Below are 25,915 nucleotides of genomic sequence, written 5' to 3' on the forward strand. Positions count from 1 at the left end.
AATTCCTAGGGCTAGATACCGAAGTTAGAGCAGATCTCAACTTAAGAAGAACTCGCCAATTCCTGGTCATACTGCCCTTGAGTTGAGTTGCATAATTGGAGTACCTTTGCAATTAGTACTATGAACCCTATTACTCCACATAGGGAAGAGGACGGATAATTAATGAGGTTCCAAAGCATGCGGCCCAGAAATAATTTGTTTCGCAATTTCAGGTCGAGCGAACCCTAGTCTTCCCTCCCTTTTAGGTAAGCAACCTACTTGCATTAGTAAACACATTTTAATGATAGTGATGTTATGTGTTGCTACTTGCTAGTAGATAGGACAAATTGTTGTTGAATTTAACATTTTTTTTAGAAATATCCGATGAGCATTAAGTTTCGTCTCAATAATTGATGAGAATATGACAAGACCGCGTTATTAGGGCAACCGATAAGTGATTACTGTAGATGGCACATTATTATTTGGATATCTTGTTCCTTGTGGAAATATATTCTACTTACGAAATTTCTTATTCGGTGTTTATACGCTAATTTCAATTACTTCATTTTGGAAAAATCTTTGTTAATACTTCACCTTGACATTTTTTATCGTTTATTCATATTTGCCAGGATTGGTCGATGAATTTTTTTAACAATAACAATTTGCAAAATGATATGACAAACTACGAGTAGGCGGTTAAACAAGTGAGTCGCCTTCATCAATCGATAACAATCTACTACACCCTTCAATATGCTAATGTTCATCATCCAGACTAAATAAACAAAGGATTGCCCCAACAGTTTCATCTTCGACTTTGGATGATTAAGAATGATGTGATCAAAGTTCTTAAAAAGTTATTGACCAGATGTCTTGTACACGTATCACCCAATGATCAATTCATGAAGTACGCAGCCAATTCACTTAAGATATGTCCTTTTATTTATTTATTTATTTATTTTTACTATTTTTCTATACTCACATCATCCATCTCAATCCGAATTCAAGTGAGACATATATGCACACACGGTCGATGGCCCGCCACGCTTAGTAATTTCAATCCATTATTGACTCAACCCCCGTGCAAGACTTGAATTTAATGAATTATTGAATTTACATCAATTACAATTAGAATTTAATTGGCAGTGTCAGGATCCGTTTGTTTTGCGAAAAACCCGCATTTTATATATCATTTTCTAAAAATAATCGTTTGCATCTATTAAGAAATATAGGAACGAAAAATATTCCCATCGTCCATAAAAAAAAGTAATTATCGGTGATGAAAGTATTTTTTGTTGACTAATTATTTTAAGGAATATAACTAGTCATTTTTTAGGAAAATATTTTCTAAAAATTATTTCATTTTGGATAGGTATTCAAATTGTTCAACCAAAGATGTAAATGGCGCTCGATTCAAATGGCCCCCCACACCTTCAGGACCATCTGAATGTACACCACTATTGTGGTCCCCCCATTCAATTCTAATCACAGCTGCATTAAATCATGCTATTTATTGTGAATTAAATTGATGTACTGAACCCAATAAATAGCAATTATAGTACTGTTTTTTTTATGGGCTAAGAGTGTTAGTTCTTTTTTTTTTTTTTATTTCCCCTCCTTATACATATTTCCGATAAAAATTGACGACAGATTATAACTTATTGGACCTACGTATTTGACTAAAAGTTTACGGCTGCGATCGATCATTTACATTTTCAGATAAGCTTTGGTCAATCCACTTGAATTTATTTTTTATTTTCTTCCTTACACATTTCAACAAGTATCATAGAATCTAACCCGGTAGCCTATGATTTCATTACTTTATCTATTTTGATTGCGGAATTGATTTTTTTTTTCTTACTTTACAACTTGATCTTGATTGGGATAATTAAATATTAAATCACGGCTCCATCCAGAACAGTTGGCGGTGGTGGTCCCCACAATATCTCAAATTTCCCTCCCTGCCTATCAAAAACAGAAAAACATTTATGGAAGAAACAATTGTCCAAAAAAAATAAAGACTTTCTGTCTACAATTTTGTATCCAATTTCATATCAAGAGGGAAGAGGTCAAACGTCAAAGGGTGTATCCTTTTTTTGTCCACCTTTTGGGTGGGATATTGAACTGTGGAAAAAATCAAACAAAGAAAGGAAAAAAAAACCGAACTTTCCCCTCCAATTTTGGCCTTCGTGCCCAAGTGACCTTCACGATCTCTCTCTCTCTCTCTCTGTTTTCTTCTCCTTGATTCACCTTTTCGGATCACCACATGACCAATTCCTGAACTTCCCTCAACAACCCACCCTCTCTCTCTCTCTCTCTCTCTCTCTCTCTCTCTCTCTCTCTCCACACGTATCGTTTCTGGTGTGCTCTTTTCTTGTTTGCAAGGTTATGCCTTGTGGGTGTTTCTTGATTGTTGGTATTCGCCTTTTCTGGGATTCTTTCTTGGTCCTCTGGTCCATCTGCGAAGCCCCTTTTCATTCTTATCCCATCTTGATCTTTATCGGGCTTCTCTCCTTTCTTGTCTCTCGTCACGCAGATTCTTCCCCTAGTGGCATTAACTTTGGCCGCTCTGGGTGGTTTTATTGATCTCGAGAATCTTGTTTCATCTCCCGGTTCGAATACATCAGGTGTGTGTGTGTGACCCAGAGAGATAGAGAGAGAGAGTCGAATTGTACCCATCAAAGATTGGCCTTTCTTGCTGCTGTTGATGAGCTGAATTGATGTCCTTGGCCGTCGGAGCGACTTCGAGTTCCAAGACCATGGGACACGAGCGTGACGAGAAGGACAATGAGAGCGGAGAGAAGGCTGGCGGTGGTGCGGACGACAGAGCAAAGACGCCCAAGGTTGAGGAGAATGCTGATGGTGAACCCGAGGGAAGGATTCACAGATCGGCAAGCGAGAGCTCCATTTGTGCCACTGAGGATGAGGAAGATGATGAAGGAAGGAAGATTGACGTGGGTCCTCAGTACACTCTCAAAGAACAGTTCGAGAAGGATAAGGTTTGTTTTGTTTTTTTCCCTTAAATGTTTCATTTGACAATCTGCATTCTCCATTTGTATATTGCTCGTTTTATAGGAATTTGAGATGGCTTTGTTGTTCTTTATTGGCATTGTCTTTTGATCTTTTGATTTTCCTTTAGTTTGTAAAATTTTCTTGCATGTAGGATGACGAGAGCTTGAGGAAATGGAAGGAACAGCTGCTGGGAAGTGTGGATTTGAATTCTATTGGAGGTGATTGCTGAAGCAGCTTTCTTTGTCTAACATGCAAATTCTCATTTATGCCACATAATTAGCCCAATTTCCATTAGTTTTTTCGTTCTCTTCTTGAATGTTTTCCACAGTGCAAGTAATCTGCCCATGTTTTATTTGCAGTTGAGCTTAAAAGTTGAATCTTGAGATTCAAGTTTCTGCAATTTGTTCTTAAGTTTCCCCCTTCATGTGCCATTGCTTCATGTACATTTTGTGTTTGCGATGCCCTAAAAATAGAGCTACTTTTTCTCTCTCGTATGCAATGTAGAAACTCTGGAACCTGATGTCAAGATCCTGAACCTTGCAATTGTATCTCCTGGGAGATCTGACATAGTTCTTTCGGTTCCCGAGAATGGAAAGCCGAAGGGCTTATGGTTTACGTTGAAGGAAGGTAGTCGGTATAGCCTCAAATTCACATTTCAGGTCAGCAACAACATTGTCTCTGGTCTCAAGTACACTAATACTGTATGGAAAACCGGCGTCAAAGGTAATTACACCTTTCCATTTTTCCATAGCCCTCTTTTCTCTTTGACCCTCCAAACCGTTTTCTTTAAATAGAATCCGTTCTTTTTGTCTTGTTTTTGCAGTGGACAGCACAAAGGAGATGCTTGGAACATTTAGTCCACAATCAGAGCCTTACATGCATGAGATGCCCGAAGAGACAACACCATCTGGAATTTTTGCTAGAGGATCATACTCAGCTCGGAGCAAGGTTAGTTAGGCCTGATAATTGTGCTTTGGCCTTTGATGCTTCACTACTAAAGGAATAATCAACCATCATGTAGACAAATAATTTGTCACTTGATCCTCATTTTCTAAGCATGTGAATGCATTTGGTTGTTGCTTCTGAAATGTGGGGACCCCTAGCGAATCTTTCATGGTAGAGTCTTCAAGAAAAACTTGCATTAATTCACATTGTATAAGAACTGAACTTTGCTTCAGCAGATAAGAGAATTTGAAAACTTCCCTACATTTACGTCGCTCTCCTTCGGGATTTGGATGGATTGTGTCGAGTCAAGTTAGTTTAAATAAATACAAGCAGATGATGGTGTCGCGCCATCTGCTTTTGTATTATAAGCAGTGTCTAATTTCAAACGTGTGGGCCTCCTTGTCTTTTTCAACTAATCTGGTATAGTTTTCTCTTTGTTTCCCTTGTTAACTTACCTCTTTCTTTCCTCTACAGTTTGTCGACGATGACAACAAGTGCTACTTGGAGATCAACTACACCTTCGATATCCGGAAAGATTGGTAGTTAGAAGGAAGAGTTTCTGTTCTCTCCAGCTTTATTCGCACCGATGTCGCTTGTCTTTCTAGTCTGAGACTGGTAAAATTCAGTTTGTGTAATCTATTTCTGGTTGTAGGATGTGTCACTTTAAGCAATAAAGGGGAGGATTTACATCAGAAAGGCGGTTCAAGCAAATTGAATTTAGAACCTGAACATCATTTTGTAGTACTTCTCTCGTTAGAGAATCAAGTTGGTTCATCTGAATATTCTTCTATCTCTGCTCTGTTCTCCTAATCGCATTACGTGTCGGAGTATAGTTTTCTCCATTCGAAAACTTGAGCCGAACAGTCCGAATCTTTGTGCGTGTGAAGGAAGAAGCAGTGCAGAAGTTAGACATCTCCCATCTTGTTTTCTTTAGCTTTGAAGCTGCAGATTTCTGGGTTTGTCTCTTAATTCACTTGGTGTGAGACCCCTCTGGTGTTTGGATGTCATAATCATTCAGGTGGTCCTCTTCCACTGCTACTCTTTTTCTTTTCCTAATGATGACTCAGCAAGCATTACCATGTCCATTATGAACAGTTGATAATGAGTTAATGTTGATAGGAATGATAATTACTTTTGCCAAAGAACAGTTTTGTCGAAGCAATTGAGCTTAATGAGAACTTTAGAGAGCCGTTTTGGCACAAGCTTTTGGACTCTGCAACTCTTGGATGCTTCTCAAGTCTCAACATGGATGGATCCTAATTGTTGGATTAAAATGCAACAGATCTCAGCCGTTTAACAAACTTCGGTCCGGACGGTTGTGATTTTTTCTTGCTTTTGGATCTAATGGTAAAAGTTTATGGCGGGGCGGTTCTCGGGAAGGGAATTACATTTTGCCTCCTGAGTTTTAGGAATTTTGGCAAGTTACCCCTTGAGCCATTTCAATTTTGCAATTTGCCCTTGACTTTTTGAAATTGGCGTTGACTCTAGCCAAATTTTTTCTCACATATCCAATCATGTTATTGCATGTGACTAGTTATGGAAGACAGATTGGTTATACATTATAATCTGTATATGAAAAGAAATATAAGGACTACTCAGCAATATATTTTAAAACTATCTATCCATGTATATTTGGCATTGACTTCAATCTAATTTTTAGGGACGATCGGTTCCAAGGTGGGTAGGTTTTAGATTTAAAACCTAGGACCTGTTTTGAAACCCACCTTGATTTTCCGGCTTGGCTCCAAGGTCTACTTGAGAATCTATTTTTCTTTTGTTTCTTTTTCCGATTTCATTTTTTCAGCAAAAAATAATGTGAGTAGCAATGAAACAATTCAAAGTAAAAGATGAATAATAAAAATAGCTATCCATCAAAATCAACAATTCCTAAAAAGAAAGTCGAAGGAGTGCTACTCTCTTGCTGAGTTGCGAGCGTTTAGGTTATATTTTAAGAGGAAAACACATTAAGGTTTGGCTTTTTCAGTCGTAAAATCAATTTTGAAACCGGTTCCATAACCGGTCCGGTCTGATTCTCGGGTGGGTATTCACTCGGAACCGAGAATTGGACTAGTTTCGACCTGTTTCGAAAATCTGGAATCGGTTCCATCCCGCACTGCTTTTTTGAGCAATCCGGTCCTATTTTCGAGTAGAACCGGTCTAATTGCACACCCCTAAAATTTTCGTCGGAACTACAGTCGCATGATCTCACACACAATATATCTATAAATTATTCTTTCGTTACTTTTATGACGAATTTACCTTCCGTAATTAGTCACGTGCTGTCACGTGATCGAAGCTCCAGGGAAAAATCTCAGCCGAAGTCAATGCCACGGGACGCATTTTGCAAATGAATCGTAATCCAGGGGGGCAAAACTGCAAAACACCGGGGGGTGCAATTTGCAACAGCGCGGAAAACTTGGGGTTGCAAATTGTGATTTGCGTGTGGCGGGACAGGAGGGACTAATATGAACTCACCCGAAGCAATCACGCGCAAAAGCAATATGCTTTTCATGAGTGTGCCCCCGCCAAATAAAGCAAAAAAGAGGAGTCGCCTGTTGCTTGCTTCTTGATCCGCTTTCCCAAACTAAAATCCCCCGTTTGACAAGGAAAGAAAGGCAGATTCCAAGCCATAAAAGTCAAACATTTTTGGACCCATGGGTTGGTGCATCGTCGAAGTGCTTGTCTGAGGAGCGGGCTTTCGAATGATGATCCTGCCGTTGCGGCGCGGTCTCGGCTTCGCGCTTCGAGGAAGTGTCGGGTTTTGGAGCCGACGAAGCCAGAGCTCCTTTCGCAGCCTCGAGTCTGGATGTGGCTGGTGCGATGTGTTCCGGAACTGGAGATCACAGATGAAGTTAATCTGGTTAGATAAAAACTGGTTCAGATGTGCTTTCCCTATCTCTCATTTTGCTCTCCAAAGCCCAGCCTAACTGCTTTTTCCAAGGAGCTTGAGCAACTTTAACCTTGTAACTGGTCAGAGAAGCCATATGGGCTTTGCTAAAGAAGAATGACAAATTGAGCAGGACCGTCTGTTAATGAATTAGAAGTCGTCACGCGGCGCGATCGACACAAAGTTGCGATCGAGTATGATTGGTATCCTCAAGAGACTGTACCTAGCTATATTGAATGCATGAACAAGGACCAGTTTGATCGACAGGGATTAAGAAAACAGAGTTTTCCGGCCAACCCGACTTCTCGTGGCGCCGGCGGGGAATATGTGTTTTAAATGGAACAAGTTTGTCTTCATTTTCCCCTGGTTGGATAGGTAAAGATTTTCCTCTGTCTTTAAAGTTTTTACAAACTCATCCTGCCCATAACCACCAAAAGAATCACAAACAGCGGACATATACTGCACAGTTGAGCCGCCAATGTGGGTCAATGACCCATTTTTTATCCATATTTTGCACAAATGGGTTGTATATGGATTCTAAGTTTTTAAAGGGCCGAATGAAAATGGGTCCAAAAAATTTAAATTGAATAAGATGAGTCAAAAATGGGTCACACACTCAAACCCATTTTCGATCCATATTGAACCCGTTTTCGACCCACGAAGGCAGCTCCCACAAGTTGCAAATGGGCACAGGGCCTCAAAGGCTCGACTTGGTTATTGTTATTATTATTTTTTGCTCCAGTAGTAATTTTAGAGTCACTTGAAGAAGTAAAAAAAATTACTTTTCTTCGGAAGTAGAAAAATCAACTTATGACCGAAAGTTATCTTTCTAAAGTAGAATTGCTGCCTTGCGCACGTAATACATATGCACCCAGTTTGAGACGGCACTATGTTAGCATGTTAGGGTACGCATGATAACTATTCTATTTCTGAAATCAATTTACGGCCAGGAATATTTTTTTTTTATTTCTAGTTTCTAGACAAGTTTTTGAGCAAAAAAACGCGTTTGATAACGACATAAAATTTCTGTTTTCGAAAGAGAAGTTTGTTTGAAAACGGTTGAAAATTTCTACCTTTGGAATATTATTAACACAAAATCTTCTACGAAAAATTTCTACTTTAATTTTTATTATTAGAAATATTATTTACTATTTAAAAATAAAAAATTATTATTTATTTTTTACTCCGGCGATGGTTGCGGTGGTCAGCAAAGGGTGGCGGTAGGCAACTGCGGGCGGTGGTCGGGTGAGCGGCAAGAGGGGTGGCGACGGTTGGTGGCGGCCGGTGGTGGGCGGCCGAGGGGCGCGATTGGTGCGAGGGGGCAGTGGAGGTCCGCGGTGGGTGGTGGTTGGCGGCGGCTTGGTCGGCAATTGGCGACGGCCCGCGGTGGTCACGGAGGCCGACGGTGGTGGCGACGGCAGTAGTTGCAGCTACGGCGGCCGGTGGTGGTTTCAGCGGCGGGGGTCGGCAGACGTGCGAAATGATCCAAACAGACCTTCGGGCCCAATCCAGCAAAGTCCATGTCGATTTTGCAATCGGATCTCACTACTAGCAGCGGAAGAGCAGCACTACCCATCAAGCGCTCTCTAGCATCCCCTCTCGTTTCAACTGACACATGTTTATGGTTTTACATTGCTTCTAACCGGTATTTCGCCGGCGAAATCTACTTCGTCTAGACTCTTATTTGTTTGGAAAGGCCGAGAGCGAGACGGAGGTCACGAAAGCAGGCGAGACACACTTGTTTGAACCAAAATGTCCCTCTACAGACAGTAGATGTTGGAGCCGAAGCTGAATAACACGGTAACTGCTTGCTATCCCGCATTGCCACGGGCTCGCCGCGATCCGCAAGGACGAGCTTAGCATGATTTTTCCTCCTGAGTCCTGCCCATTCTTGATTTTCACATTTGTCGGTATCACCGTATGTAGGATAACACCTTGTTCCTCTCCTCTCAGGTAGTCCAATGTACCAGAGAAATTCGACGCCCAGAGGCCGGGACCGCTGGTATTTCTCACGGACGAGATACCACGCAACCAAAGCCGTGCCTGGAAACGACTTTTCCCCAGAAACCGCGTTCACAGGGATCCCGATACAATGAGCGGTTAATCAATTGGGTCGCATTGATGTTGATTGAACTCGAAAGGTGCTTCTTGATCTGCCATTTCCTATGTGCCTCGCCATTCTTAGCACGTTCTGAGCTAGAACTCCCAGTCAAAAGTTTCGAGCTCGACGAAGGAATGCCGGGGTCAACATTGTTCATGATGGTAAACGCGGTAAATGGTCATACAGGGCAACTAAGTACAGAGGAAGTCAGATGAAGCCCACGACATTTTTCCCTACGCCATGTCTTTTCAATACTTAAGAGAGTGACCCAACAGATTGAAACGATCACAATGAACAGAATAGATTGTTTCTAATCTTTCTGACAAGTTTAAGTGAGCCAAGATACTGAGTCATCGTAAGTCCGGAGCTTGATCATGCTCGGGGTCCAGTATCGGGCGATCATATATTTGTTCAGGGTGAAGTTAATTTTGAGTTTATTGAGTTATCGTAAATTCAAAGCTCGATCATGCTCCAATCCAATATAGGGCGATTACAAATTTCGGTGAAGTTAATGTTGAAGATACATATGGGAAAATGATAAAAATGGCTTCCAAACTTTGATTCGATGTGTAATGTCCTCTTTGAACTTTTTGATTTGCAATAATGTGGTCACCGAACTTTAGGTCAATTGCGGTATTGCAACCGAACTTTTAATTAGTTCAAGGTGGTCCCTACACTTTTGGCACATATTCAATTCAATCCGTGAACTGTATGAAAATATTCAATGTCGTCATTTCATTAATTCAAGTTAAAGAGATTTACTAAGGCGTTTGTATGGTGGGCAGGAAAAAATTGCATCTGAATCATCCATGTGAGATATTCAACTCAAAGTACACACATGAACATGTACCTTATTATCAAGGCAACCGTGTTTTCACTTGTGAATATTTATTTTTTTAATGATTGAATTGCGGCATCACGATTTGATAAAAAGAAAAAATCACGAAAATATAGAGCAGTAAAACGTACCTTAGAACATGTGGAGCCGATAGGTTCCAAATAGTTCTCGATCCGTGCAGGGTAAGTTCGAGATTCTAAAACTTTGGAACCGATGCCTATATGGCGGACTCCAGGGTCCCTGGTTTGCGAGGCCCGGTCCCGTTGATTTCGATCCAACTTAAAGGTGCATATCGAGATTATTACTAGTATGTTCTGCAACAAACTTTCCAGTCAAAAATTTCGAGCTCGACTATTAATATAGCGTTGACTGTTGACTGGGGAAGTGTTGTTTTGCGGCTTGATTGCCCCTGTTTTCTTCCTATATTATCTTATAAAAGGCCTATTACATAGACAAATGAACCCGCCCGCCAACTAGCCACCGAAAGAGGTCACCAATCAATGAGAAAATATTGGGTGAGTTTAATAGTCCACCTAAGCAAATTACCACTCCATTCATTGATTGCCATCTGTCCGAATTGGGCCCACCTTTCTGATTTTTTCCTCGCCTCCGTTACCCACGCTCCCCTCCGTTACTTTCCTTCTGCACCACACCAGGAAACAGAAAATGCTTGCACGCCGTTAAAGCTCCAGTCAAACATGTGCACAACATGACGACCGAATTTGCAGGAAAAATTCAAGAGCAAAAACCCCTCAAAGCTTTATGGGAAAAATCCAAAAAAGGGCTTGAATTCCTCTTATTTTTTTAAATAAAGACCCAAAGTAAACTATGTTTCAAATAAGAGCCCAAAGTGACATAATACGTTTCAATTAAGGACTCGAAATCCAATTTGTTCCGTCGAAATTCTGACGTGACCTTTTTTTATTAATATTTGCGACTGACGTGGCTCACCGGTGAAATGACGAAAACGCCCTTCAGGCCAGACCCTTTTTTGAAATATTATGACCACTTCGAGTACTTAACTGAAACGTACTATGTCACTCGGTGTGGTGCAAGCATTATGGCGTGCAAGCATTTTCTGTTTCCTGGTGTGGTGCAGAAGGAAAGTAACGGAGGGGAGCGTGGGTAACGGATGAGAGTGAAAATATGAAAGGTGGGCCCAATTCGGACAGACGGCAATCAATGAATGGGGTGGTAAGCTTTCTGCCAATCAAGGCTCTTTCGCACCCTTTGAAAATGCAGAGCTGAAGCTTTCAATCGGACTTTGGAGATCCGGAGAAGCAAATGAAGACCTCAAAAGATTCGAATTCAAGACCTTTAGCTCTGACAGCAGGTGAGATTTTGTGAGACTGCTGTCGATTATTTTGAAAACTTAAACAATTGTGTTGATCTTTTTAGCGAGATTAATTATTCGGCGATCATCGCCGTTAGCGGGCAAGGTCCCAAAGGCCTAGCCATCCAATATATTAGTAAAAGGTTGCGGTCTTCATTTCTTTTCCATGCCTTGTCAAGAAGGTGCAGCCCTATGTTTGGTCGAATAAAATATCGGGAACTCATGTTCATCTCTCGGGTACCAACTAGTTGACCTCATAACCATCGAAACCAGATTTGTGGGCATAGCGGTCCTGCTTTCGTCTCCAAGGCACGATACGCGCGAGACCTTAGTCTAAAACCATGGTAACAATCACTCACTAGCCGGTACTCAGGGACGGCCAAGCTTGACAGCCGACATGATTTGCCCAAAAATTATGAAGAACATTGGGTCTATATAGCACAACAAGTTAAAAATTTGATCCATGGCCATGATCCCGGATCGATCCATGGCCACGAACAAGTGGAAATTTAATCAGACGGGGCTATATTAATAGACCAATAGGAGTCCATTGGTACCACACGACTTATAGTATCAATTTCCTGGGATCAACATTTTTCATTGTCTAATTATTCTTGTGAGGGCGATACATGCCGGAGGTCCGGGTGAGCCCGCAGAAAAACGTGGCTCAAGCTCTCTCATTCATACCAGACACATCCCAATTTCCCCACATGTACCAATCTACCAATCTATATAAGCCTTCACTATGTGTCCCTTGGAAACATTGGGGTCACATAGAGGAGTAAAGCCTCCCCTTTTCAAGAAAATGGAACAAGGAAGCGAGATATACAACTTCATCAAGGTGTGGCTCTCGGTCTTCGCCGCCCTGAGCTATTGCTACGTGATCGGCAAGATCGCCCCCCAGGGCGGGCCGAGGCTCGTCTCCGTCCTCCCGGTCGTCGGCCTCTTCCTCCTCCTCCCTCTCTCCCTCTCCTCCGTGCACCTCGGCGGCAGCTCGGCCTTCTTCATCGCCTGGCTCGCCAACTTCAAGCTCCTGCTCTTCGCCTTCGGCCGGGGCCCTCTGGCCTCCGACCCCTCCTCCATCTCTCTCCCTCGGTTCATCGCCCTGGCTTGCTTGCCCATCAAGGTCCAACCCACCCGCCGAACCGACCCGTCACCGAGGACAGCCTCGAGGAACCAAGAAAACGCCGACCCGATTCAGAATGGCCGGGTCAAACACGACCCGAATCCTCAAAAGCCCCGAAGGGGCCACAAATCGCCCGTCAATTACGGCATCAAGATCCTCCTTGTGGCGACCATGCTCCGCATCTATGACTACAGCGACCGCCTCCCGCAGAAGGTCGTCTGGTTCCTGTACAGCTGCCACATCTACTTCGGCCTCGAGATCATCTTGGCCGTCGCGGCCGCCGTGGCTCGCGCCGCGGTCGGCCTGGAGCTCGAGCCGCAGTTCGACGAGCCGTACCTGTCCACCTCGCTCCAGGACTTCTGGGGGCGGCGGTGGAACATCATGGTCTCCAGCATCCTCCGCCCGGCCGTGTACGAACCCGTCCACGCGTGGGCCTCGCGCGCTGTCGGGAGGAGGTACGCGGCGCTGCCGGCGGTGCTGGGGACGTTCGCGGTGTCGGCCCTCATGCACGAGCTCATCTTCTACTACCTGGGGCGCGTGAGGCCCACGGGGGAGATCACGTGGTTCTTCCTGTTCCACGGGGTGTGCCTGACGGTGGAGATCGCCGTGAAGAAGGAGCTCAAGCTGGGCCTGCGGCTGCCGAGGCCGGTGGCGTCGGTGCTGACGGCGGGGTTCGTGATGGTGACGGCGTTCCGGTGGTTCCTGCCGCCGCTGCTCCGGTGCAGGGTGGACGAGAGGGCGTTCGAGGAGTACGCGGCGGTGGGCGCGTTGGTCAGGGAGGTCGGGAGAGGGTTGGGGTTCACCTTGAGGGGAGCCCTCAACGCATCATCACTACTGGCCAAACCCTGACGTGCGTCCGTGACCAGACAAGAAAGGCAGAGCATCTGACGGCGTCTCCGAAGTGGCCGTCTACCTTCCTTCCGTACCATAAATTCACAGAAATTCAGAATTATTTTCTGTTTTATTTTTTGTGAGATATGAAGTTCGCTTCAGGAGGTGGAATATATCTTCACGGAAATTTAATAATTTCGATTCGAACCCATGCATGGCATTGTATAAAATTAGAGAATTGCAACATGCGTACAATAAATGGACTAAAATTGCAATGTAATTCTTCCTGCCAATTGTCACCGATCAGCTACCTTCAAGGGCAATTAGTCGGAAGAATTACATTTTTTCGTGCAAAAGTTCAAAACTACGTTGCCGAAATCAAAAAGCGTAATATTGAATTGGCATTCGTTCAAAAAGTTTATGATTGATTGGCAAATTATTCTGCTTTTTTCTTTTATTTTTTGCCCGGAAACTTTAAGTGATGTTAGTCAAATTAAGAAATTTTGACACGGAAAGAGGATGGAAAAGGGAATTGAAATAAACATAAAGATATGATGCAATAGTTGGTGGTGTGGAAAATTACCAACAAAATCCTAAATTTTCAATAATAATTTATATTTTTCAATTTTTTAATAATTTATTTCTATCCTTTTCTTTTCTTTTAGATTTTGGCAAGCAGCCTCTTGCTAGCCAAGGGTCAGCAACCTTTGCCGAGCCCTAGGCGACGTTCACCCTCGCCCAGTGCAAAGAAGGGTTCACGGCCGTCACCAATCGCAACGAGGGTCGTAAGCCCTTGTCCATCAGCTGGTGAGGGCAAGGAATCTTGCCGACCCTCCGCTAGGGGTTGGTGGAGGTCACTATGGCTAGCAGGATCGAAAAAAGAAAAAGAAAAAAAGGACATAAAAAATATTTAAAAATAAAAAATAATCGAAATCGAAAAATATTAAAATATTATTAAAAATTTATTACATCGCCTTCGAGGGCCACGTTTCGGTATCAATTGGCTAAATGGAGTGAATTGACACAATTGTAAAAGGTTTAAAACTCAATTAGCCAAAAAAAAAAATTAGGACCGAGCTGGCACAATTGCAATAGATCTATAACTTTTTTGGTAATACTCCCGTTGGTGGATATAGCTTGCTCATTAGGTACCTAAGAAGGACTTGTGTAGCACATAGACAGCACATGTATGTCTAACCATTCTATTGTTAGTTTGAAGTGTCATGAAGAGTAGTACTCAATGATGCAATAGTTCTTCAAACTTTGAATTCCGTGTACATAATGTAACATTAAAAAAAAAAAAAAGTTCATCGGCATAATTGTTTAAGAAGTCCTAAACATACTGCATGGCATCCAATTCAATCATAAACTTTTCAATTTGGTCAATGTAGCCCTAAACCTTTCTAATGTACCATAAAATTTATAGAAATTGAGAATTACCTTTTGTTTTCTTTCGATGAGATATGAAGTTCGTCCAGTCATTGTAGGAATTGATTTCGTATGTACTTGGTAACCTCTTCAGACCACGGCCACGCATCTCGCCCGTTGAGGTGGATTAGACCTTCATGGAAGTCAAATAATTTCAATGGACACCCGTGGATGCATGGTACAAGATTTGGTAATGACGCTTTTGCATAGACAAAATAGTAATTCGAAAGGGTCCACACAACTACCACAATATCGAATAAACATACTTTATATAACCATATCGATTCATATTAGTTTCCTAAGATTATACAAGTTCCACGTAATATAAGCTTTTTTTTTTTTTTTTGGTCCAACCACGTAATATAAGCTTGAAATGAAGAACAATTAGGAATCTGTCATATCAATAATATAATTAAAGTCGTTAATACCTTTAAACTATGAGTGAAGTAATTACTAAATTTTGTACATCGGGTCTTTGGTGCGCGTATGTGTGTATGCTTCGCATGGATTCACTTGAGAAGATTGTTGTGCACATTCTTTCTTGGGAAAATTATCAGTCCAGTCCTGAATTTATTATACAGTTGTCAATTTAGCGCCAAACTTTTTAATTTTGCCAATGTAGTATTAAATCTTTGGGCGAAATTTTAATGTAATATTTTCGACCAATTGCTACAGGAAACACTGACGTGCGGTGTCCAATCATCGTCGAAAATTGTCACGTCGAGGATTTCGGCGGCAATTATTTGAAAGGATTATGTTGAAATTCCGTGCAATGATTTATGATCATATTGGTAAAATCATAAAATTTAAAATTGAATTTGCATCATTGTAATAGATTTATAATTTATTGAGTAATTATCCTTTTTTTTTTTTGTCCACAGAAACTCAAGTGATGTGACTAGCTGGAATAGTCAAATAAAGAAAGTTGGACACTGGAAAAAGGAATTGAAACAAACATGAAAAAGACCGACTTGGTGGCGGCATGGTTAGTTCGACGGGTGTCAAAAAGGGCCGCACCGGCCCGACCCGAAAACTTAAGATATTTTCAGGCCGGGCTTTGGTCTTATTTGGATATGGGCCGGTACCACTCAGGCCCCAAAAATAAAAGGATAAGGGCTTGGTACCACTAAGGCCTCTATGAGACCCGGCCCGGCCCATTGACCCCCTGGTTAGTTCGTTAGGTGCCTAGGAGGATAGGAAAGATAAACCGTGTAGCACATGTATGTGTAATCGTTCCTTTGTTAAATTTGAAGTGTTAGGAGTCAGAATCAGTGGATGAAGAGTCATTCTCAATGATGCAAATAGTTGTTCCAACTTTGAAATTCATAATATTTGTCCAAAAAATTCTAAAAGTTATGTATGCGGGTTAATTTAATCTTAAAATTTTCAATTCGATTAATGTAATCCTAAACTTTTTGACGATTTGTCAATTTAGTCATTTTGACCAATTCTGACAGCAAATTGATGATGTGGATACCCGATGTCCTGCGTGACACAATTTTGCAATTTTTTATATTAAATTTTCTAATGTTATTTCAAGTTTTTAAGTTTTCTCTTTTTTTTTCTTTTAGTTTAATTGATCTTCTTCACTTGAAGTGTCGGCGGGGTTGCCAAGGACTTGGCAATGTCTAGCAGCTGGCCACTAGACAACGGTTGTGCCACATGAGACGGTCGATGTCCATATCATCGACTTCAAAAATTATACAAGAAAATTATGAAAATTGTTTACGTCATCGCCGATCGTCACGTTATCAATTTCCGGCCAAAATTAACGAAAAACAAAACTAGATTGGTAAATTTTCAAAAGATTTAGAATTAACTTGGTCAAAATTAAAAGTTTAGTACTAAATTGAATTGGCCGTCATACTATACAATTAAAATTTTTGGATTATTTTTCCTAAGTCCATTGCCCCTTAGGTTAATTTTTGAAAATGCTTTAAGTTTCAGTCCAATAAATGGTCCGTTCAAGAGTTCAGAGAGGAGACAAGGGAGCCAACTGCCACTAGGCAAGCACGACAGTGCACGACTATAACTATAAAATAGAGTCCGCCATATTTGGACGATCTTGCACGTTTTGAAGTCAATCAAATCGAATCAATTACAAATCATTCGGTTGTACCGAGTATGAGCATCTCAGTAAGGTTTCCACATGTTGCATAGCTACTTTGACGACGGTTGGCATGAATAATTAGAATATGCGTCAAATTTTTTCATATGTCTTGAATCTTTTTTCTAGGGGTGAGCATGGTTTCAGTAGAACCAAGAATCAGAAAATCAAATCGATAAAAACAAGTGAGATTCCAAGTTTCAAAATTGAAGAATCGGTTCTGACGGACGGGTTCCAAGCAAAATAAATCTTTGTGTTTTTCTTGTTCTATGTCTTCGGACAATACTGCGACATTGTGTGAAATCCGATAGTGAGTGTTTAATCTGGAGCGGTTAGTCCGAGTTTTCATTTCGGGCGATATCCATTACCGAGATGATAATGTTTCATATTTTTTGTATATCTAATTATAAGTTATGGTCAGTGGATTGTGGCAGTAAATGATTGTCATTAGATGTGATAATATACTGCAATCGTTCAATTAAAAATACAAGTAAAATTTGAGTACAACTTGTGACTAGGGATGAGCGGTTCCGGGTTTTGTACGGTTCCATCCGAAACCCGAAACCTACCCATTAGAACGTGTTCCTCATTTTTTGAAACCCGAAAACTACCATACATACATTTGAACTAGAAACTTACCATGTCATAGATTCCAAAATTGGTTCTAGGATATTCTCGGGTTCCACCTGTGTTTTTAATATAACTATTGCAATTAAATCATCACATTTAATAACTATCACTTGCTGCTACAATCCACTAACCATATCTCATATTTAGATACACGAATAAATATGATATATTAACAGAGTGACAATCTCCATTATAGATATTGTCATAAATAGAAGCTCGGACTAGTGGTTCTAGATTACACACTCATCATCGGATGCCATAAAATACAGCAGGATCACGCGAAAAAATATACCAAGAAAAGCACAAAAACTTGTTACGGGTTCCACGTGAAACATAGAATTTATCAGTCAAAATAGGTCTATCAATTTTTGGAACATAAAACCTACTCTGTATACCTTGAACCTGGAATTTACCCATCAGAACAGGTTCTGCAATTTTGGAACTTAGAACATACTATGCTTGCCTTGAAACCGGACAGGTTGTTCTAGGTTTCTACCCCGGAACTATGCTCATCCCTACTTGTAACCTCCTAAAACATGTAACAATTTAAGTTTCAAGTTTCAGAGTATGCATGGTAAGTTCGGGGTTTCAAAAAATAGGGAATAAGTTCTGACATGCAAGTTCCAAGGCCACTTGAAATTGCTCACCCCTACCTTTTCAGCGATGTCTCATGTCAAGTTCACCCCCGCACTCTCTCTACATTTGCGAAAGTATATTTATGGTACATATAGATTTACGTACAATTTTCTATTGAGACTTGGATTATTTCCCAATATCGGCTTGGCTCAAATATGATGAATTGAAAGAGGAAAGGTCTAAGGAAAAATTATCCAAAAAATTATAAACCTATTGTATGAATGCAAATTCAATCCGAAACATTTTAATTGACTCAATTTTGTCATAAACATGTTGATAATTTACAATTTAGTCCTAAACCTTTTACCAAATTACCAATGTAGTCCTTACCAAAAAAAAAAATTACCAATGTAGTCATTCCGATTAACTTTGATTGGATATTGCTGATGTGACGATTTACCCAACGCTAGCCATCCTACGTCGCATGATCGGCACTAATGTGAGCAATTTTTTCAATTTTTTGGAATTCTATATTGATTTCTTTTCTTTTCTTTCTTTCTTTCTTTAGTTTTATTTTTCTCTTCACGGAGCCGGCAGGACTGCTAGTCCCTAGGCAAGGACCTCGAAGCTTTTGACGACTACGAACAAGGGTCATAGCCCTCATTGGATATGGCGAGGGCTTTGGAGCCCTCGGGACCACCTTCGCCTAGGGGGTCATCGTCTTGAGAGAGAGAGAGAGAGAGAGAGAGAGAGAAGAAGAAGAAGAAGAAGAAGAAGAAGAAGAAGAAGAAATTAATTAAAGCTAATTAAAATTATGAAAATTTTAAACTAGAATTAAAACGATTAGTCAACATCCGCTCCGACCATATCACTTAGGAAGGCCGACGGTGAATAGACCGCCACTTCAGCGATAACATGTCAAAATTAGCTAGAATGACTGTATTGACAATTCGTAAGATTTAGGACTAAATTGACAAACCATCAAGATATTTATGACTAAATCAGCATAATCAAAAGTTTGAGGACCGAATTGTTCGACGCATAATAAGTTTAGAACTAAGCTGACATAATTGAAGAGTTTAGGATTGAAGATAGTTTAGATAATTTTATTAAAGTTCCGATTTTGATTGTTGTCACTTGTCATGGCCCTCTTCGGTTGACCTTTCTTGTGTCAATTTTTTTTTTCCTTTTTGCTGACATCAGTTGCCATGCGAACCACAGCCGTGCAAGACCTGAAAATTTTGGGCATGGTGACCGCAAGGAAAAAGAATCAGGGCATATGAAATTCAACAGTAGCCAAGAAAAGAACTCTTATGATGTCTTTGTACTAACACCGACAAAATTAATTTAATCTAGGGCACATTAATTTTCTTCAACTGGAATAACTGCACAGCTTGATGAAACTATCACGATTTCATTTATTTAAAGGCAAAAGTTCATACCGTTCTCCGGAAATAAGTACTTGTATAGTTTTATTTATATTTGTTTTCTTTTTCGTTTATATAGTTCATACATATTAAGTATTTACGATTTCTACATATATTTATTGCTATTATTATGTTTAATAATAAAGTAGCGAGAGAAACTATTTATTGGGTTTAGGTATTACATAAACTAAATAGCAGGAATTCTGGAAAACAATTACTTAGATCTCTTTGTTTATTGATGATATTCTAAATCGAAATATCATAATCTCTTTTCCTACTCCTATAGATCATGTACGCTTAATGGTACATGATCTTTCATCTTCCGAGTGAAAAACTGCATTTAACTCGGTAGGTCATCTTATTTCCCCCAAGTGATAGCAAAACCGATGATTAATTGGTGAGCTCCCCAAATAGAGATCTGTATCTGATTGAGATATCTCCTAATCAACACAGGTTTTTTGGATAGAAATTGCCAACATAGGTGATCTAGTAGGCTAAGGCGAACGCTTGGATGTAGCAATGCTTTCTTAATATGCTGATGCGCAGAAGAATATCTGAATTAAGGGGAGCACGTATCGAGAGGGCATTGTTGAGGTAAATTTATCTTAGTTGTACTACATGTAAGTATTTGTGGTGATATGGAACGTTTGATACATATGTTTTTGTAGTGAAAATGTGTCGAATTGAATATGTTAATCAACGAATTTGCACTCTATGTTGATAATTATCACTAGAAAAGTTATATTTCCATCTCTCTCTCTCTCTCGGCTAGGCAAATAACACTAATGGAATTCAACACATACCCTAGTATCTGTACATAACTTCTTCTTCTTTTATCTAAATATATACATAACTTATCAACTGCTTTTTCTATCCGTACTTGAGACCGCGAACATCAATAGGTTGCATTTACGATTTGCATAGAAAGATTGGGATGCTTTCCATACTTTTCTCAAAAGCTGTTCCAAGCTGAACACAAAGCTGTCCAACTTTGACTGGTTGACTTTTTCCCAAAATTTTTTGGTAAAAAGAAAGCAATTAGTGAGGCACATGTCAATATTCTACACTTTCCCAATAAATTAAAATAATCTCTGGCAAAAATAATTAAAATTAAGACAGCATTGAGTTAACCATATAACAAAGAGCTCGAACCAAAACATGGACAATCTCGCCCCAAAAAATGGACTCCGAGCTCCATAACTTTGTCTTCGTCTGGATCTCCGTCGTCACTGCCCTAATCTACTGTCGCTGCATCTCCGGCCTCGTCCCCGCCGGACACAAGAGGTTCTTCTTCTTCCTCCCGGTCTTCCTCCTCTTCTTCCTCCTCCCTCTCCGTCTCACCACCATGTCCCTCGGCGGTCTTACCGGCTTCTTCATCACCTGGCTCTGCAACTTGAAGCTCCTCCTCCTTGCTCGTGACAAAGGCCCTTTAGCACCGCCGCCGCTGCCGTCGCAGCCTCTCTCTCTTTCACTTTTCGTCGCCATCGCGTGTCTTCCGATCAAGATCGGCCCTTCTGTGGGGAGTGCGGCTTCCAAGAATGGCGTTGGCGATGGTCTCAAGTCGCCGGCGAATTACGTCGCAAAATGTATATTGGAGGCTTCGCTCTTGCCGTTCCTCCTGTGGAGTAACTACGTGCACGAGGTGGTCCTGATGATGGCGTACTCCGTCCACATGTATCTCACGCTCGAGTTGTCTCTGGCGGTGGTCGGTGCAGCGGCGAGCCGGCTCATCGGCGTGACGTTGGAGCCGCAGTTTGACGAGCTGTATCTCGCCACGTCGCTCCAGGACTTCTGGGGTCGGCGGTGGAACCTCATGGTGGCAAGAATCCTGCGGCCGAGCGTGTACGAACCCATCCGGTCGGCCTCGGGCCACCTCGTGGGAAGGCAGTGGGCTCATCTTCCCGCTGTGCTCGCCGCGTTCGCAGTGTCCGCCCTCATGCATGAGCTGATCTTCTACTTCATCGGGAGGAAGGAGCCCACATGGGTGGTCACGTGGTTCTTCCTCCTCCAAGGGGTTGCCGTGGCAGCGGAGGTCGCGGCGAAGAAGGCGCTGCGCGGCACGAGGTGGCAGCTGCCGGCAGTGGTGTCTAGGCCGCTGACGCTGGGGTTCGTGGCGGTTACAGGCTTCTGGCTGTTTCTGCCGCCCTTGCTGCGGTGCGATGCGGTGGCGAAGACGGGGAGGGAGACCATTGCTGTTATAGAGTTTGTGAAAAGGCTCGGGAGCACTATGAGATTCATCTAATTTACCATAATGAATGGTCCTTGAAATTCTCCTCATTTTGCACACATTAGTCGTCCTTGGGTTAGTAAGGGTGGATTTTGTAAAAATCCTAAGTTTTTGGATAATAAGAAAAATCATCCTTTCGTCTTTTTATTTTGTCGGGTAATCCAACCTGAAACCTTAATAAGGAGGGACGGCATCGGCTTCGATACCATATTAGAAAGTCTAATAAAAAAACTTAAACTAATAAATGGAGAAAGACCATAAAAAATTAAAGAGCATTTAGGTAGGACAAGTTTTCAACCGACGTGGGACAATATTTCAACATATTCAATATTCTTTTTCGCTTCTAAACTTTAGTTTTGTTCGATTTAATCCTATTCTTTTGAAATCAAAAAGCTTAGTCCTTTCTAATGACTTACAAAGAGAATCCACATCTAGGGGCGAGGTCATTACAAAAAGAGGAAAAAGGATACCATAAGTGTTATAATTTTTATAGTGTGCTCAATTGAGAATCATAATTTTTTTTTCGATCACTTGAGTGCCGTAACTTTTTAAAAATGTTCAGCCCAAGTGTTATACCACATCAAATTTTCAACGCTTGGATGAACATTTTTAAACAATTTTAGCACTCAAGTGATTGATTCAAGGATATAACATTCAAGTGGAACATCGTGGTCACTAGCATCCTCACCTCACCCAACCATATCCGACCATGTCCTTGTGTGGGCGTCACGTGCCGTCGGGAGGAGGTAGGTAGTGTTGCTGGCGGGTCATTGGGGCCTTGGCGATAGCTGGCCACTAAACGGGGGTTATGCCACGTATTATGACTGATATCCACGTTATCGATTTAAAAAAAATCTTGTACGTCGATGCTGACCATTACATTATTGATTTCTAACCAAAATTGATTTTAAAAAAACTAAATAAAATTGACAAAATTTCAAAAAATTTGACATTAAATTGATTAAATTTAAAAATTTAAGATCAAATTGACTATCATACAGCATGGTTAAAAGTTTTTGGATGATTTTTTCCTCCAAGTCCTTCGCCCCTTCCATTAATATTTGAAAAGGCTTTTAACTGTCAGTCCAATAAAATGGTCTGTTCACAATGGTGCCACGAACGTAACCATTAACTATGAAGTGGAGTCTAACTTGGAGTGCCGCCAGACTTGGCCGATCTTACACGTTTTCAAGACCATCAATAATAATAAAATAAATAAAAAACCATCGAATCGAATCAATTTTTTGACCAAAAAAAAAAAAAACGGATCAATATCTCTGTTTCTATTGTCAGCAAAAGGCAATTTTCAATATAACAAGATTCCTTGCGTGGATTATTTCATTTGAGAAAATTATATCGTATTGATTTTATCGCTTTGCGAAAGAGATTAATTCATCTAACCGCGATATTGATCGGAATAAGTCAAATAAGTTGAAAAAAGTGGGACCCTAATCATGATTACCGCAAGACAAGAATTAAGGTAAATAAAACTTAGCAGGAGCTAGAGTCAACAATGTGGACCCGTCCGGGTACCAGTATAAAAAATAAAAAAAAAGAATTTCAGATTCGTTTTACCAATATTTTAATTTGTTCAATGTAATTTACTTACATACAAGGAAGTCCCTGAATTTTTAATTTATTCCTTAATTTTTTTAAATGTTTAATCTAATCTCTAGACTGTGCGCAAAAGTCCAATGTTGTCTTCTCATTAATTTGAGTTAACGGAATTTGTTGATTTAGTCTTCAATCTGGTAAAATTTAAACGGCGGACAAAGCAAAATAACTTTACAGGTAAAAACGCACATTGGGGTGCAGCGATGACTAAAGATGGTTGGGAGAAAAAGAGAGAAAGAATGGAACATTAGGGTTTGAAGAACTCATTAAACTTAGGGCAAACAAATGCGAGACGTCCTCGATTAGCTCTTAAAAAAAAATTCATCGTGTTCTTCTTCGTCAGCCTCTGGTCCAGGTTTTCATCAGCAGCTCATCGTCACCAACCCTTCTTGTTCTAATCCTCCACAAAAATTGAGAAAAGATGAAAAGAATCAATATCCAACTTGGATTAAAAAAAAAAATTTAAGTCGCAAGTAGATTTTAATTACGCCGTGGCTCTTTGCCCGCGAACCACGAACAATGCCACGTCGGTTCCGACCACTAAAATCGACGGTGGCACTTATGTGATCGAGTATCTTTTCCAAAACCGAAATTCAAATGATCATTCGAGAAATTTTGATATTAAAGTGAGCGCCGTACACCCTTCAAATGTATTCTCCCGCTCCCTGCCAGTGCAGATCCATAAAATATTCTTTTTTTTTTCAACGTTGAACACTAAGCCCTCCACCTTTGACTTTGACTCCTTCACTTTCTTCCCAATTTTTCTTTTAGTGAAAAGAAAAAAGAAAGCAATTATTCCAAAAAAACGGCTTTATTCGCCTCCACTTTTCCTCAATTAATTAAAATAAAGACAACATTTTGAAAAAATAAAAACAAAGACAGCATTATTAACCATATAACAAAGGAGCCCGATCAACACTAGGTCAGACCAAAACATGGAGACCGAGGTCCATAACTTCGTCTTCGTCTGGATCTCCGTCGTCGCTGCCCTAATATACTGCCGCTACATCTCCGACCTCGTCCCCGTCGGACCCAAGAGGCTCCTCCTCTTCCTCCCGGTCATCCTCCTCTTCCTGCTCCTCCCTCTCCGTCTCACCACCATCTCCCTCGGCGGTCTCACCGCCTTCTTCGTCGCCTGGCTCTGCAACTTCAAGCTCCTCCTCCTCGCTTGTGGCAAAGGCCCTTTGGCCCCGCCGTCGCCTCCTCTCTCTCTTCCGCTTTTCGTGGCCGTCGCATCTCTTCCGATCAAGATCAGCCCTTCCGCGGGGGCCGCGGCTTCCAAGAACGGCGGCGGTGGCGACGGACTCAAGTCGCCGGCGAATTACGTCGCGAAATGTCTGTTGGTGGCTTCGCTCTTCCCGCTCTACCAGCAGAGTGACTACGTGCACGAGAAGGTCATGATGGTGGCGTACTCCATCCACATGTATATCGGGCTTGAGGTGGCCCTGGCGGCCGTCGGCACGGTGGCTGGCCGGCTCATCGGCGCGGCGGTGGAGCCACAGTTCGACGAGCCGTACCTCGCCACGTCGCTCCAGGACTTCTGGGGGCGGCGGTGGAACCTCATGGTGACGAGCATCCTGCGGCCGAGTGTGTACGACCCCGTCTGGTCGGCCTCGGGCCACCTCGTCGGGAGGCGGTGGGCCACACTGCCCGCCGTGCTGGCCACGTTCGCGGTCTCCGCCCTCATGCACGAGCTGATCTTCTACTACATCGGGAGGAAGGAGCCCGCGTGGGTGGTCACGTGGTTCTTCCTCCTCCACGGGGTCGCCGTGGCGGCGGAGGTCGCGGCGAAGAAGGCCCTGCGCAGCACGAGGTGGCGGCTGCCGGCGGAGGCGTCGAGGCCGCTGACGGTGGGGTTCGTGGTCGTGACGGGGTTCTGGCTGTTCCTGCCGCCGCTGCTGCGGTGTGACGCGGTGGGGAAGGGGCGGAGGGAGACCATTGCGGTTATCGAGTTTGGGAAAGGGGTTTGGAGCATGTTGAGATTTAACTCATTTAACGTAGTAAGTGGTCCTTGAATTCCTCCATATTTTGTAAAGATTAGTCGTCCTTGGGCCACAAACATAGTTAAAGGGCGGATTTTGAAAAACTTTCTTCTAAGGCTGGTCGAACTATTTTAAAAGCTTAAATTATTAAAAAAAATAATTTTTTTTTGGTTGAATGAAGAATTTGTAGTTCAATAATTAACTATTATGCCATTCCTTCTTTTTGGATAATGCAAAAAATAATTCTTGCTTCTTTTTATTTAAGAAAACCGCTAGCTTGACAGTTTGACAGATCTGTCATTATTTTTGACCCCACGATGTTTCAATTAATGAGTGCTTTATGTAAAACACAAGGTGATGGTGTGTGGATCTATAGTTAAAAATAGCTGACGATGCTGTTAAACTGTCAGGCTAGCGGCTTTCTTTTATTCAATCTTCAACTTCGCTCATGAACTTTAGTTTTTCTTGATTTAATCCTATTCTTCTTAAATCAAAAAGTTCAGTCATTTCTAATTGACTTACTAATAAAATCCACACACCAAGGTCGTCACAAAGTTCAAAGCACCTATTTAATTAGGAGACTTGGACCGTGAGACCTATAGGCATAAAGGTCATTGAAAATGCCGGTAAACTAAGTGATTGGTTTTGGGCCTCTTGGCTAGTTGCTAAGGCAATACAAGTATCAAGCCATTCAATTTGGCCACAAATACAATCCTACAATATTTTCAATACGCTTTCCGAAGAAGGTTTGGGAGACCAAATAGCTGTCACGACCTGAATTTTTCATGCAATTTGAACGTCGAAAGAATAAATAATTTGTTTTTGTCTTGTCTAGTGGCTACCGCAATACAGGTATAAAGCCATCCAATTTGGCC

General features: G+C 41.6%; 4 protein-coding genes across 4 annotated transcripts; all 4 read left to right on the top strand.

Moving 5' to 3' along the window:
• The first annotated feature begins 2,164 nt into the window (after positions 1–2,164).
• Positions 2,165–4,625, top strand: LOC115757051 (rho GDP-dissociation inhibitor 1-like). Its single transcript, XM_030697138.2, has 5 exons — positions 2,165–2,975; positions 3,140–3,206; positions 3,493–3,711; positions 3,812–3,936; positions 4,408–4,625. The coding sequence occupies exons 1-5, from the start codon at positions 2,697–2,699 to the stop codon at positions 4,474–4,476; spliced, it is 759 nt and encodes a 252-aa protein (XP_030552998.1). The 5' UTR covers positions 2,165–2,696; the 3' UTR covers positions 4,477–4,625.
• A 7,260-nt stretch (positions 4,626–11,885) lies between these two features.
• Positions 11,886–13,088, top strand: LOC115757047 (acyl-CoA--sterol O-acyltransferase 1-like). Its single transcript, XM_030697133.2, has one exon. The coding sequence runs from the start codon at positions 11,898–11,900 to the stop codon at positions 13,065–13,067; it is 1,170 nt and encodes a 389-aa protein (XP_030552993.1). The 5' UTR covers positions 11,886–11,897; the 3' UTR covers positions 13,068–13,088.
• A 7,256-nt stretch (positions 13,089–20,344) lies between these two features.
• On the top strand, positions 20,345–21,504 carry LOC115757050 (acyl-CoA--sterol O-acyltransferase 1-like). The gene has a single exon (XM_030697137.2). The coding sequence runs from the start codon at positions 20,398–20,400 to the stop codon at positions 21,457–21,459; it is 1,062 nt and encodes a 353-aa protein (XP_030552997.1). The 5' UTR covers positions 20,345–20,397; the 3' UTR covers positions 21,460–21,504.
• Positions 21,505–23,968: 2,464 nt separating this feature from the next.
• LOC115757049 (acyl-CoA--sterol O-acyltransferase 1-like) lies at positions 23,969–25,190 on the top strand. The gene has a single exon (XM_030697136.2). It carries the CDS (start codon positions 23,994–23,996, stop codon positions 25,071–25,073), a length of 1,080 nt encoding a protein of 359 aa, XP_030552996.1. The 5' UTR covers positions 23,969–23,993; the 3' UTR covers positions 25,074–25,190.
• Positions 25,191–25,915: the final 725 nt, after the last annotated feature.

This window comes from Rhodamnia argentea, chromosome 3, assembly GCF_020921035.1.
Source record: "Rhodamnia argentea isolate NSW1041297 chromosome 3, ASM2092103v1, whole genome shotgun sequence".
NCBI lineage: Eukaryota > Viridiplantae > Streptophyta > Magnoliopsida > Myrtales > Myrtaceae > Rhodamnia > Rhodamnia argentea.